Source organism: Echiichthys vipera (assembly GCF_963691815.1).
Source record: "Echiichthys vipera genome assembly, chromosome: 7".
NCBI lineage: Eukaryota > Metazoa > Chordata > Actinopteri > Perciformes > Trachinidae > Echiichthys > Echiichthys vipera.
The window spans coordinates 2,375,666-2,390,566 of record NC_139832.1 but is presented as its reverse complement, the minus strand read 5'-3'; the positions used below and the strand labels follow the sequence as shown (position 1 = coordinate 2,390,566).

The window sequence follows — 14,901 nt, the reverse complement described above, 5'->3', positions numbered from 1 at the left end:
CGGTGCAGAAGGACAGTGTCAGTGCGCACTTAGGCCTAGTTTTCAGGGTCATATTTGTATTTTGGATCAGCTACAGTAGGTTTACGTGCTTCCATCTTAAAAAACACATATTTCTCATATTGTCCCTTGCTGCAGCGCCCATGCAGTACCCCCCGCCAACATGCTAACGTTAGCTTTAACAGGTTAACCTCCAAAATAAACACCAACAAAGCATAAAAGTGTCCGAACTCAGAGCTCACAGTTTGAGTCTGTGTGCAGCAGCGTGACCAAAGGGGAAGTCAGGATTCTTCTACGGAGACAAATTCAGGACATTCAAAGAAAGCTCTGATAGCGAGCGACACGCTAGCTGAGCACAGGCAACCGAGACGGCCGGCAGTGCTTCAGTATTTGACACTTTGGTTTAATTTAACATGGATATAAAACATTAAAACTATATTTATGGGTCAGAAAAGACAGAAAAGCGTGACGGGTCCTCTTTGCGTCAGATTAATGACGTTTTCTTAAACTGCTGCATTTCCCCCTCGGCTGAAAGTGCAGACTATATGATTATTGTAATTATCAGGTAAACGCCCCCGACACTCCCCAGAAAAGGGCGTGAGACTGCAGAGCCGTGTGCAAACAGCCACAAACAGAAACAGGGAAAAAGAAAAGAAGGAGAATCTACAGAGAGAGGAGAGAATGATTGGATGAGTCTTGGTGGTCAGCTGACGAGTTCGATCATCAGCAGCTTGCCTCCGTCCCAGGACCCCCCCCCCCCCCCCCCCCCCAACAACCACCACCAACCTCTGGCTAATAAAGCAGAAGAAAAGGGTCACGGGATCACGGAGGCCAAACTGTGACGTAACTCTGACCCACTTTGGTTTCCTGTCGGCCTCCAAACTCTTCTTTGTCTGCACCTTTTTTACTTCTGCGCGGACGAGAGAGCACAACATTTATAGACTCTGCTCTAATGACTCAGATGCATGCGTCCACACGGCTCAGGCTGCCGCTCCTCTTAATGTGAAGCGTCCCGCTGAGTCACTTACATTTGTGCTAATGAGGAAAACGCAGCAGAAGAAGAAGAGAGGGAGGGAAAAAGACAATTTTACCAATATTTGATTTAATCATCTGCTGTTGATGAAAGAGCAGCAATTATTTAAGCAGAGTTTTTTTAAGTTTAAGGATTTTAACTAAATCTAATAAAGTTATATCAGCCTTTTTTTATTAAGGACCCGTTAAATGTGCTAATAGAAGAATTTAAGGGCGCACTCACACTGTCCTTCTGCACCGGGCCAAAACAGATTTTTCGGGTCAAGCCTAGTTCGTTTGACCAGTGTGAGTGCAACCGCTCCACGCATAGCTGCGGCCGGCGGGCCGTCCACGGCCGTTTGGAAGAGGTGGCTTTTGTAGAGCACTTTTGCACGTGTACGAGCACGAGCGTGCGCACGTGTACAAGCACGAGGCCTACGGCGGTTCTGAGGTCATTTCCTGTGCGCCTGTTGGGACGTAGAAAAAAGAAGGAGGGGCCATGCGTGGACATTTAAAACAATGGCGGTGAAAGGTTCACGTTGGTGTGATGCGGAGGTGGAGTGTTTACTGCAGATTTGGTCGATGAAAAGATTCAAAAACAGTCGACAAGACGCACAAAAAACTCTGAGGTCTACGGAAAGATCTGGAAACAAAGCCACGCATCGCCATGACGTCATCAATGCGTGTGACGTGTTACGGCGTGATGACGTATAGGCAGCAAGAAGCATTCTCCGAGGCCCAGGTAGTGTGAGTACAAACGGGCCTGGAGGGGGGGACAAGGACCCTAAAGCACGGGGCACGGGACGGAGGCACAGTGGGAGTGTCTGTGTTGAAGATATCAAACTTTCCTGTGAAGGAAAACCAGAAGAAATGGTTTTAAATTAGAACCATAACTAATGTATTACTGTCACATAATTACAGTTTCCAGGACGATGTCTCCGTAGGAGTCAAAAAAGGATAAAGATGATTAAATCCTCACGTTGGAGAAGCTGGAGGTAGAAAAAGGTTTAATGACTAGGTGATTGTTTTATTTCATTTAAGAAAATGATCATTTCTGACCAGAATGAAGCGTTTTCTGAGTTTATTCTGCAGATGACTTATGAACATGAGTCTTATGTGTCAGCACTATCGTCTCACAGCGAGTTCCCGGTTTGAATCCCGGCTGAGGCCCCTTGTGTGTGGAGTTTGCATGTTGTCCCCGTGTCTGCGTGGCTTTTCTCCGGGTTCTCCCGGTTTCCTCCACAGTCCAAAGACGTGCAGGTGTTGGGTTCATTGATGACTCTAAATCACCCGTAGGTGTGAATGGTTGTCTGTCTCTGTTCGTCTCTATGTGTCCTGTGATAGACTGGCGTCCTGTCCAGGGTGGACCCCGCCTCACGCCCGATGTCAGCTGGGATCAGCTCCAGCCCCCCCGCGACCCACGACAGGGACAAGAGGCTGAAGATGAATGAATGAATGAATGACTTATGAACGTCCAGCTGCACGATGTGATGGATGCCCTCAAAATAAAACCAGTTTCTCATAAATATATATAGATTTTACGTTTTCATCAAACTGAAGTTGAACATTGTTCACTTGCAGAAGCTTTTTTGAGATTTCACGGATATTTTTCACACATTTTTGCCTCCGTGCTGCTGAAACGAGACCGTGTAGTGCTGTGCGTGTCATTTATGTTAAACGATAAGAACACAAACTTTGACTGCAGCTCAACACAAACTTTGTCCGCCATCTTGGCCCGTCCCCAACAACAACAACCTGCCTTAACCCCGCATCCCGCCCCTTCACAATAAAGGTCCCTTCACAATAAACATTATCTTCTCCATACAGGTCGATATTTGTCTAACTGAATATATTACAACAGTGCTCTCATCTCATCTTCAGCCTCTTATCCGGGGTCAGGTCTCGGGGGCAGCAGCTCCAGCAGGGGACCCCAAACTTCCCTTTCCCGGGCCACATTAACCAGCTCTAACTGGGGGATCCTGAGGCGTTCCCAGGCCAGTGTGGAGATCTAATCTCTCCACCTGGTCCTGGGTCTTCCCCGAGGCCTCCTGCCAGCTGGAGAAACCAATTCAATTTTATTTACAGAGCCAAACCACCACTAAAGTCAGCACACTGAGGTAAAGTGTAGGTAAAGACCACCCAGTGACTTCTTCATGATTTACATAGACTGGACAATTCCCCCATGAGCAGTTTCCTGTCAGGCGTCTGTAGTCAAGTGACGAGCATCGACCCGAGGTGTTCGCTGCCTCAGAGCCACACGCCGCTTTCACTTGTTTTTTGGGAGGGGAGAGGGGGGGGGGGGTTCTTCTCGGTCCTCTGCGGTGGGTGCTGGCGCTCTGACACGGAGACGTGCAGCCACTGCTGCCGGAACTAACGAGGCAGTCGGCTCGTTAGCGGCTAATTGAGCGGTCAGCGCTGAGACTGGAGTTCGCCATCTGTTTGTCACAGAGGAACATCTTGTCGCTTCACGCCCGGCGACAGGCCCCTCTCTCTCTCCCTCTCTCTCTCTCTCTCTCCCTGTGGTGTGATATTAATAGCTCGAGCTCACAGATGGAGAGAGAAAATGAAGAAAGAAACAAACCGGGAGTGGAGGGAAGGAGGCGGAGGGAGGAGGAAAGGGGAGACACTAAAAGGCCTGCAGAGGAGGAATGTGCCAGGTCCAGTTAACCCCGACAGAAAGCAGCATGTCTGCAAGAAGCGACATAAGAAATACTCTCATTTAGTGTCCTTAAATTTCTTTAATGCAGTTACACACACACACACACACAGAGAGAGAGAGAGGCTTTTACTCTGAAGAGACATGAAACCTTTACTTTGGGGACAGAATTGAGTGGAAACCTTTTTACTTTTATAAAGAAAATACAGTTGAGAATAAAACGTACGCTCCCAACCACAAACTGCGACATGCAGGAGACCAGGGGCCTGAGTCTCCTTCTCCTCTTCTAGATATGTCAAGTCTACTTTAAAGTTGTACTCCATACGAATTGAGATATCTTGTTTCCAGTCATTTTGCATCTTTTTGTGCTGGTTTGCATCTATTTTTAGTCATTTGCATCTTTTTGTGGTGGTTTTGGCATCTATTTTTACTCATTTTGTATCTTTTTGTGGTGGTTTTGCATCTATTTTTAGTCATTTAGCATCTTTTTGTGGTGGTTTTGCATCTATTTTTAGTCATTTTGCATCTTTTGTGCTGGTTTTGCATCTATTTTTAGTCATTTTGCATCTTTTTGTGGTGGTTTGCATCCATTTTTAGTCATTTTGCATCTTTTTGTGGTGGTTTTGCATCTATTTTTAGTCATTTTGCATCTTTTTGTGGTGGTTTTGCATCTTTTTTTAGTCATTTTGCATCTTTTTGTGTGGTTTTGCATCTTTTTTAGTCATTTCGCATCTTTTTGTGGTGGTTTTGCATCTATTTTTAGTCATTTTGCGTCTTTTTGTGGTGGTTTTGCATCTATTTTTAGACATTTTGCATCTTTTTGTGGTGGTTTTGCATCTATTTTTAGTAATTTTGCTTCTTTTGTGGTGGTTTGCATCTATTTTTTAGTCATTTTGCATCTTTTGGCGCTGGTTTTGCATCTATTTTTAGTCATTTTGCATCTTTTTGTGCTGGTTTTGCATCTATTTTTAGTCATTTTGCATCTTTTTGTGCTGGTTTTGCATCTATTTTTAGTCATTTTGCATCTTTTTGTGGTGGTTTTGCATCTATTTTTAGTCATTTTGCATCTTTTTGTGCTGTTTTACATCTATTTTTGGTCATGTGAGTTGTAATGATGTTGTGACATTTACATTTTATTTATTTAAAAAAAATCTAAAACAGTTTTATTAAAATAAAGAAGAAGCTTCACTTTGCAATTTAAAATGTCATCTTTCAAACAGCAGATGAAGTCGCACAGAAACAACCTGTTTCTTTGCAGCCTGTCTCCTCTTCTGGGTCGCCTGTCGCCGGGCGGAAAGCCATGGCTGTGTGTGTGTGTGTGTGCGTGTGTGTGTGTGTGTGTGTCAGCAGCTCGGTGGAGGTGCTAATTTGCTAATGTTCCTTCTGTGAGGAATCTTAATTAGCGTTGTAAGTTTCATGCCTAATTTAGTGATTACGTGCAGGATGAATGAACTAATGAACATCTCAGTCTCTCCGCACCTCCCTGGGTTGTTTTTTTAACTGTAGCAGAGAATTAATAGTTGAATGGTTAACCTTTACACCCGTCTGTTAATTGTGGTAAAGTATTGAGTATTTTTTTTTTTGCGTTTGCGGAGCCGAAAGGTGACCCGCGTTGGTCCGAGTCTGTTTACGTCTCCCATGGTAACGGGGAGCCGCGAGCAAAGAGTTGTTTCAGGACGGCTGCGTTTCACACACGAGGAGTTTGCTTTGGTGTTTCGGTAAAAAAAATAAATGTAGATTAAAAAAAAAATACAGTCAGAATTAAAGCAGCTACCTATGTCAGGGAACTGAGATTCCCGCCTTTATCCCCAAAAAGAGCTCCTTAAGGGCGCACTCCCACTGTGCCTCCGTCCCGTGCCCCGTGCTTTAGGGTCCTTGCCCCCCCCTCCAGGCCCGTTTGTACTCACACTACCTGGGCCTCGGAGAATGCTTCTTGCTGCCTATACGTCATCACGCCGTAACACGTCACACGCATTGATGACGTCATGGCGATGCGTGGCTTTGTTTCCAGATCTTTCCGTAGACCTCGGAGTTTTTGTGCGTCTTGTCGACTGTTTTTGAATCTTTTCATCGACCAAATCTGCAGTAAACACTCCACCTCCGCATCACACCAACGTGAACCTTTCACCGCCATTGTTTGAAATGTCCGCGCATGGTCCCTCCTTCTTTTTTCTACGTCCCAACAGGCGCACAGGAAATGACCTCAGAACCACCGTAGGCCTCGTGCTCGTACACGTGCGCACGCTCGTGCTCGTACACGTGCAAACGTGCTTTACTAAAGCCCACCTCTCCCAAACGGGCCGTGAACGGCAAGCGTGCCGCTCCTAGACGCAGTACGGCAGCACTCACACTGGTCAAAGGAACCAGACTTGAGCCCTAACTCTGCTGCACGGATCATTTTGAAGCTGAATCATAAATAATGTGTGAATAGAAGCATTAAAACAAAGACTGGTGTTTTAAATGTGCCAATTAATGAATGAGCTGATTAATAATCGTGAAAAATGATCGTAACGAAATCTCACATTCGCACATCACTAAAGATTTTTGCTGTTTTGTTTGTTTCTGTCTTCAGGGTTGGTTCAGTCCCGGTCAGGTGTTCGTCCTGGACGAGTACTGCGCTCGGTACGGTGTCCGAGGCTGCCACCGCCACCTGAGCTACCTGAAGGACCTGATGGATTACTCCGAGAACAACGCGCTGGTCGACCCCACGCTGCTGCACTACAGCTACGCCTTCTGCGCCTCGCACGTCCACGGAAACCGGTACGCCTGCCTGACACTGACTCCTTAGAATTAACCCAAGGAACCACAGCGGAGCTCGTTGGTCATTTTTGTGTCTGGGAAAGGGGTGAGGGATTTTGTCCTTACCGCTCACCGTAGTGACTCCACACATTTAAATAAGGAGGCTAAAGCCTATTTTGTTTGACCAGCGTGAGTACAACTGTACCGCGCCTAGGCACGGCACGCTTGCCGACAGCGGTTGAGAGAGGTGGGCTTAGATGCACATGTGCGAGCGTGTGCACGTGTACGAGCAGGAGCGCGAGCATTGTCTTGGTCTCTGGTCTTGATGTCTGTTTACATGCGAGAGTTTGATTGAGGTGGAGTGTTCACTGCAGATTTGCTCGGATGAAATGTTCGGAAAACAGTCGGACAAACTGAATCTCAGAGGGGTGAAAGACTCAGATTTCCCTTTATTGATCCTTTGGGATGAACTCCCCCCAAGGAAATGAAGTTTCCAGCAGCTTAAAAAACACAAGGGAGGTATAAAAATACAGTGTAGTATAACCAATCAACTCTTGGCTAAATAAATACAGATGACGTATAAGCAAGAAGCATTGGCGCCGCGGCCCGGATATCCCTGGACAGTCGCTAACAGCCAGACGTGGCTAACACTGATTAGCTCGGGGCAGTGCGGTGAAGGCATTAAAACGGCTTTTTTAACCATTAAATTTGCTCAAAATAACACCGTAATTGTTTATATACAAAAGAAAACTGTCTCAATGGCTTATTTGAAGAATGAAAACTACACCATGGGATGATTTTACGCTCGAATCACACTTTAAACATCCTGGAGCATCATCAGGGGCGACCTAGCTAGCTAGCTAGCTAGCTGCAGGAATGAGTCCTAAAACCCAGAAGGACTCAAACAATTTTTCTGTACCCTTATTTTGAAGGCAATGGATTTTTGGTTAGAGCTTGGTTTCGCTCTATTACATAAAATATGTCAGTCAATACAACACTAGTGAACTTTGAAGCTTGTGCGTGTCTTAAAAAAGTTGGTTGCTAACAAGTCGCTAAAGGAAACTAAAAGTGTCACCGCGGTGTACAAAAGAAATCAGTTAGAAGCCAGTGGGCGGTGGAGTTCGGTGACAGCCTGACGTTAGCGTTTTACTTCTGTAGATTACATTTACGCTTCAAAATCATAACAGGTATGTTCATTTGCGAAGAGCATCTCGCTGAACAGGTGTCGTCAAACTTTTGTTCGCCCCAGAGTTTGTTTTTCGGCAATAATCCAGAATCCAACGAAAAAGTATTGTGTACTTTGTGTGGAGGGGAACCAGGGCGATGCTAACTCCAGGGGAGTGGTCAGGAATAGCATCACGCTCAACGAGTAAAAGTCCAGTTCACAGGATGTACCGCTCCACTATCCTTTATATCTGCTAGCTATTCTGCAAGGGCGCCTTCCATAAAGCTCCACCCCGAAAAGATTGTGATTGGTTTAAGGACACGCCCAGCCTTTTTTTTACACCTATCCCAGAGTGATTCGCCGGTGCAGCAGCACCAACGTTAAAGAGTCTAAAGAAGTGAAAATACACCTTCAGTGGGCTTTAAAGAAGAATTTGAATGTTTAATACCTGGATCTCACACCAGTTAGTTGGTCCAGTCCCAGCCAGGTCCTGGTCCTGGTCCAGTCCCAGCCTGGTCCTGGTCCAGTCCCAGCCTGGTCCTGGTCCTGGTCCAGTCCCAGCCTGGTCCTGGTCCTGGTCCTGGTCCTGGTCAGATGCGTACATGAACTGATGAAGCCTCTTGGATGAGAGGTGAAACGTCTTCCTAGACAAATAACCAAGTCCAGTTGCTTTTGACTGAAACTGCTTTGAGGAGAACGACGACCTGGACACATGAGAACATTCACAGGCTTTATACTTAATCTACTCTGCTGCTAGAGTCACATTCACTTTATTTCACTGTTGTTGTATTTTATTTCTCTTTATTTCATCCATCTTTTCTCTTTATTTTATGTGTAATTACTGGACTTATAAAGCAGCTCTGCGAACAGACTGTAAATCGACCTTTCCATTTATTCTGTACATCGTCACAGAGCACAGACGCTCTTTTTCAGCCCCACACACACACACACACACACACACACACACACACACACACACACACACCAAATGTCCACACACTCCCAGACTCCGTTCGTGGCACGTCCTCATGGTGAAGTCTGGACTGCAGAGTGCCGTCCAAACCCACATTGAGTTAATCGCAGAGGCCGTAAATACACTTTGTGCAGAGTCCGGCCCCAGTGTTTGTTTTAAAGATCGACAGCAATGATGATATAAAACAATTCATCCCTCTCTCTCAAGATGGTGTCTACCTCTTAGAGATTTTGCTGGCAGCAAGTATAAAGGCCATCACAATGTGCTGGCTTCAGTGCTGTGCTGTCAAACACTTCCGTCTTTTGAAAAGGACGACTTACTTCATTCTGTCTCAAAAAGAAGAAGAAGACGAAGAAGAAGAATTCCTTTATTCGTCCCGCAATGGGGAAATTCAATTTTCACTCACACAGGCCTGAAATACACACACATGCACAGACAGCACCTATATACATGCAATTAAGGAGAGATGTCAGAGCGAGGGGACTGCCAGTGACCGGCGCCCCGAGCAGTTGGGGGTTCGGTGCCTCCACGCTCCATTCATGGTCCACGCAGGGACTCAAACCAGCGACCCTCCGGTTCCCAGCCAAGTCACCTATGGACTGAGCTCCTGCCGCCCCCTGGGTCGGGTGGAAAGCAATGGGAAAGAAAGAAAGTTTATTTGGTATTTTATCTTATTTTTAGTATTTCTGATTGTTTTGTACCGCTGCTACGATGACCTCATTTCCCCTCGGGGATAAATAAAGTTATCTATCTATCTATCCATTCAGACAGATTCTGCATAACCTTTAACGGTGGAGAATTTGCCGCGTTCTACCTCTTTTCTTTGTCTGTTTGCATTTTTTTATTGTGTGGATAATAAAAACACACCTGGTCCAACAAATCAACTGTGTGAAGACAGTTCAGGTGAGTGAGTAAGTCGAGTCAGGTGTGTTTTTGCTTGGTTGGAATGAAAACCTGCAGCCACAGCGCCCCCCTTTACTGGATCACTTTGACACCCCTGCTTTAGGCCCTCCACAGAACTGATGACCGAACCCTTTCCGAGGGTATCGTCGTCTGACGTCCGCCGTGAATAAACGCGCACAGATCTGCTTAGAAATCATCGAAGACAGAAGCTTCTTGGAACCGCAGAAGCATCGTGTTGTGAGGTTTTCCTTCAGCGTCGTCGTCGTCCGGTGAGGGTCGTCTGTGCGCCCGCGGCTACACTGCAAACAGGACCTTCGGAGAGCTAATTCGGCTAAGTTGTCTCCGTAATGTCTCGGTCACCTCCGGGCCTCCGTTCAGATATGAGCAGCGGTCTTTGCAGCCACTTGTTGGTGTCAGCGTCGCTCCAGCAGTCCTCCACTTCACTCCCAGCAGCCCCCCGCTTGACTCCCCGGCTGGTAATTACTGATATCTGTGCTTTCTCTCTTTGTCGACTCATTTAGTCAATTAGAAAGCATAATGATTAGCTTCTCCAGTAAATAACTAGATATAAGGGGGGGGGGGGGGGGGGGTTGGCGGGGAGGTGGTTACTGCAATTGGCTTTTTGTCAGTTGGAGATCTAATTTGAATAATTGATGCCCATTCAGGGTTCCCGGAGCTGCCTGAGTGGGTGTGGATGGGGAAAAAGAGGTTTGCGGAAGGCTGGCAGGCTCGGAGGCGGAAAAAAAACCCCCGTAATTACAGAACTCAAGTTTCCCCTGGAGGGCTGCTCGAAGAGAAAACTAAGTCGGGCGGCAGAGAGGACAAAGAGAGACGCCACAAATGATCAACAGGAGAGTACTCGACTAATAAGACTTCAAGGCGATATATTCAGCGTACCAGACTGTGCTTTTCTTAAGAAAACTCTTCCGACGCACAGAGGCGCGTTGGACCTTGATTGAAGAAGTAAATATTTTTCCCGTATGTGAAAAGCGTCCCGCAGGTGATGTCAAGGTTCTGCTCAAGAGACTTTTAACCTCTGGCAGTCATCTGAGGGAGCCATGTGACCAGGCGGAGCACTTTATGTTGCGGTCTACCATCAAAGAAGACCTTGACCTTGTGGTGTTTATGTTGATACCATGGTTACGGGCTCCGCAAGGTTAAAAGTGCCTTTTATCATTATGCATATCAAAATACTTATCTGTAAAGGAGAGATGCATCCTTTATCGTGCCCGTGGGAACAAGTATGTCCATTTTTCACAAATGCTTTAAATGAAAAACAAAAGAACTTTTAATTATGCACTTACACTGAAATCATGTTTACAGTAACGCTAGCTTCCTGTTTGCAGATCGTTCCGTCAGCTAACGCCACAAAGGAAGCGATGGGCGATTCATGCGGCGCAGCCGAGACACAGACAGCTTAAGGCTCATTTATGCGGAACCCTCTGTCCGTGCTCTGCGTACGTTTCGCCGGTATTATTGCGCGTAATGTGCGAGCTTGCGGATGCAAACTGACTTCCGGTTTTCCCCTTGGGGACGATAAAGAAGCTAACCTAAAAACCTACTACCTCTACGGACCACTGGGGGCAGTGTCGGGCACCGCACACAAAAAAGTGGCGTGAATATCAGGAGCGAGCGAGTCATCGAAGCCCCGACGGACGTCCTGAAACACTGAAAGAGACGTTGGTCGTCAGTTTCTGTCAAACCAACATGCCGAGTTTAGTGTCTTTAGTGTCTCACAGACCATCGCTGTCTACAACGCTGCCGCCATTTGCCTCCTTCTCAACAGACGCAGGATGGTTATCTCCTCCGTCGTCGCCATGTTTGTTGTTGTCAAACGTTATTGGAGTAACTTTTGAATCTGAGCGACGCCCTCTAGAGGATGTTTTGCCAACGTCCATTCCAACGTAGAGGACGCATGAAAGCACGAGGGCGGTGAGGATTAGAACCTGGATATCGTACGTCTCTATTTACACAGGAAATGGGAGCAGAAATGAGCCTTTGGGTGGATCCGGCGTTGCTTCTCGACGTTAGCTGTTAAAGTCATCTGCGAGCGGCGAGCCGGCCAGATCAGCCCCGGGCGTCTGGATGAATCAGCCGACCTTATCCACTCAAGACAGTATGCTGCTACATCGGCTAGCTAGCGGTTCCTCTGCATTAGAAGCAAGCTAACAGTAGCTAACATTAGCCGCTAACAGCACAATATATTCCACGTCAGTGTGTTTTTTTTATCAGCACCGGGGGAAAAGGGTTTTGTTGTAGCAGCTAAACACAGAGCTACACCCGCTACACACACTCCGCAGCGCGCAGACCCTCAGCTGGACCAAAGCCCAGCGTCGAGGGTCTGATCCCGGGCCGCCCTGAACCGTACGTCCGTCTCCGGGCCGCCGCTGCAGACTGTCCAACAGAAGAACAACATGTGTGGACTCATCACACGCTCACACGACCTGTGTGTGCAGCTTCATTCGAGCTGAAGAGAGGCGAGGGACTCTGGAGCAAAACGTCCCGTAGTCCTGCGTCTTTTACAGAGACGTCGGTCCACAGGCCGTGAAAGTCGGTGACGCTCTCAATTCTTAAGTTGCGTAACAACCCGTTCACACACCGGTGATAAAAACTTTTAATACATGTAAAACTTTGCACACAGGAGCATTTAATATACACATTAAATTACACTGAAGATGTGTGTGAAAGACCCATGTTTTGCCAAAACATACACCTAATACCTTTTATTAAAGTCTTTCCACTTGGATGTAAACTGTGTGCCTGCGTGCGTGCGTGTGTGTGTGTGTGTGTGTGTGCGTGTGTGTGTGTGTGTGTGTCATGAAATATTTTGTGCTGCAGGATGTGACGGAACAATTAAGTGTCCGCAGGCGAAGGCTGCTGTGACACTGAATCCTCCTGTATTGGTCTGTGTGTGTGTGTGTGTGTGTGTGTGTGTGTGTGTGTGTGTGTGTGTGTGTGTGTGTGTGTGTGTGTGTGTGTGTGTGTGTGTGTGTGTGTGTGTGTGTGTGTGTGTGTGTGTGTGTGTGTGTGTGTGTGTGTGTGTGTGTGTGTGTGTGTGTGTGTGTGTGACACTTTGAATCCTCCTGTACTGGTCCGTATGGGTGTGTGTGTCTGTGTGTGTGTGTGTGTGACACTTTGAATCCTCCTGTACTGGTCCGTGTGTGTGATGAGACGGGTGCGTTTGAACTGGGATCGGGGTTAAAGGAGCATTACCAGAGCCCGGAGGGTCCGCTCGCCTCCCTTCTCACCTGTCACGTCTGATCTCCTCCTCGCCGTGCTATCCCCCCCCCCCCCCCCCCCCCACGCCGACTACAGGATGTGACAGGAGCTTTTACCTCCCCCAACCCTTCACACACCCCCCCCCCCCCTCGTCTCCAGAGAGGTGATGGAGAAAGAGTTAGGTGACACACATGATCACCTGCCACTCAGCTTCATCTCCTTTCCACACCTCTTAAGGTGAAGTGGCGTCCACCCCCCCGGTCGCCCTGCCACGCCGCCCTGCAAGCTCGACTTGTGACGACTCTCTTCCACTGACATCAGAACCACACAGCCCGAGTGTTCGGTGGATCTTATCGTTTACACTTGAGCCACATCGACTGTAAACACACAAACCTGAGCCTGCGGACCCCTCCTCCTCCTCCTCCTCCTCCTCCTCGTCCTCCAGCTCCGGAGCGGCGCTGACAGCAGCCTCGTCTTCACCGCGCTCGCTTCATTTAGCAGCAACAATGTGTCTGAACCCCGACAAGCTGTCGCATCGCTCCCCACTCCGCCCTGTCAGCCCAAGCATGAACACACATCTGACTGGATTTAATGGCACAGCGAGGAGAGCGGCCGCACCACACACCACACACCGCACACCCGTGTTGTGTGTGTTTTTTTTAACACGCTCGCTGCGTTTTGCGTCTGGCTCCGTGCCAACCCGCTCCCCGTCCCATTTGTCTTCCGCCGTAATTCGATTGAGAGGAAGCGGAGGGTGTGAGTGACGCGTGTCGTTTGAAAGCTCTTGATGAGCTCTTTGTGACGCTCGGAGAGAAATAACTCGGCTTCCGACGCACAAAGCACCTTCAGACGTTCCCGTGATTTCTTTGCTTCAGCTCCTTTTTTTTGAGGTTTTCACAGAAACGCAGCAGGAAAAAAGGAAAGTCTGCTGAGACGGTGCGTTCAAGTGCAACCTTACTGACGGGCAATATGGCGTTTAATCCGACATAAGCGTGTGGATTTTAAATGAATCCATATTTTTAAGTCATGATGAAGAAGTAGGTGAATTATAATGTGCTGACTGCTCAGGTTCATCGTGTTGACCACCTAAAGACGACAGGTGTACGTCCAATAACCACGGACAAATGCATTTCGATCATGTGACTTTTGTAGGCGTCTAAGGGCGCACTCACACTGTGCCTCCGTACCGCGCCCAAACACGTTTCACGGCTAAAGTCTGGTTCCTTTGACCAGTGTGAGTGCAACCGTACGGCGTCTAGGAGCGGCACGCTTGCCGTCCACGGCCCGTTTGGGAGAGGTGGGCTTTAGTAAAGCACGTTTGCACGTGTACGAGCACGAGCGTGCGCACGTGTACGAGCATGAGGCCTACGGTGGTTCTGAGGTCATTTCCTGTGCGCCTGTTGGGACATAGAAAAAAGAAGGAGGGACCATGCGCGGACATTTCAAACAATGGCGGTGAAAGGTTCACGTTGGTGTGATGCGGAGGTGGAGTGTTTACTGCAGATTTGGTCGATGAAAAGATTCAAAAACAGTCGACAAGACGCACAAAAACTCTGAGGTCTACGGAAAGATCTGGAAACAAAGCCATGCATCGCCATGACGTCATCAATGCGTGTGACGTGTTACGGCGTGATGACGTATAGGCAGCAAGAAGCATTCTCCGAGGCCCAGGTAGTGTGAGTACAAACGGGCCTGGAGGGGGGGACAAGGACCCTAAAGCACGGGGCACGGGACGGAGGCACAGTGTGAGTACGCCCGCAGGAAGGGCTCACTGTCAGCTGCAGTCGACTTCACTTAACCAACAAACAAACTCCATGACGTGTTGTTGTTGTTGCCGTGTGCCCGTGCCTCGGCTCCGTCTCACTTTTAAAAGAGGTGTTTCACCATAGTGGGACTTCCTGGTTTAAACAAATATGGTCGTCTCCATCTACTTAAATGTAAAAACAGTTAAACGTTCAGCTCCGCCCCTTTACAAGCTGAGCTGTTCCAACGTGAGAGCTGCAAAACTGACCAGTCAGTCTTATTTTCTGCCACCTCGCCGCGGCCGCACGAGGAAATTAAGGAAAACAGATTGTTTAAAGACAATGAACAACTCGGATTACAGGACAGCTGGCATCAACTGTGAGGGCTTGGAGCCTCAGGACATCCACCGGCCCACCCACCCATCCATCCATCCATCCATCCATCCGTCCGTCCGTCCGTCCGTCCGTCCGTCCATCCTCCCTCCATCAGGGCCCT

The 14,901-nt window shown here is 47.9% G+C and overlaps 1 protein-coding gene across 5 annotated transcripts in view; it reads left to right on the top strand.

Moving 5' to 3' along the window:
- cadps2 (Ca++-dependent secretion activator 2) overlaps nt 1-14,901 on the top strand; it is a 136,801-nt gene that overhangs the window by 49,980 nt on the left and 71,920 nt on the right. For all 5 annotated transcript variants that reach the window (XM_083917255.1, XM_083917254.1, XM_083917252.1 and 2 more), the window contains exon 11: nt 6,237-6,424. In XM_083917255.1, the coding sequence (XP_083773381.1) occupies nt 6,237-6,424 (188 nt within the window). The remainder of the gene's footprint in view (nt 1-6,236; nt 6,425-14,901) is intronic.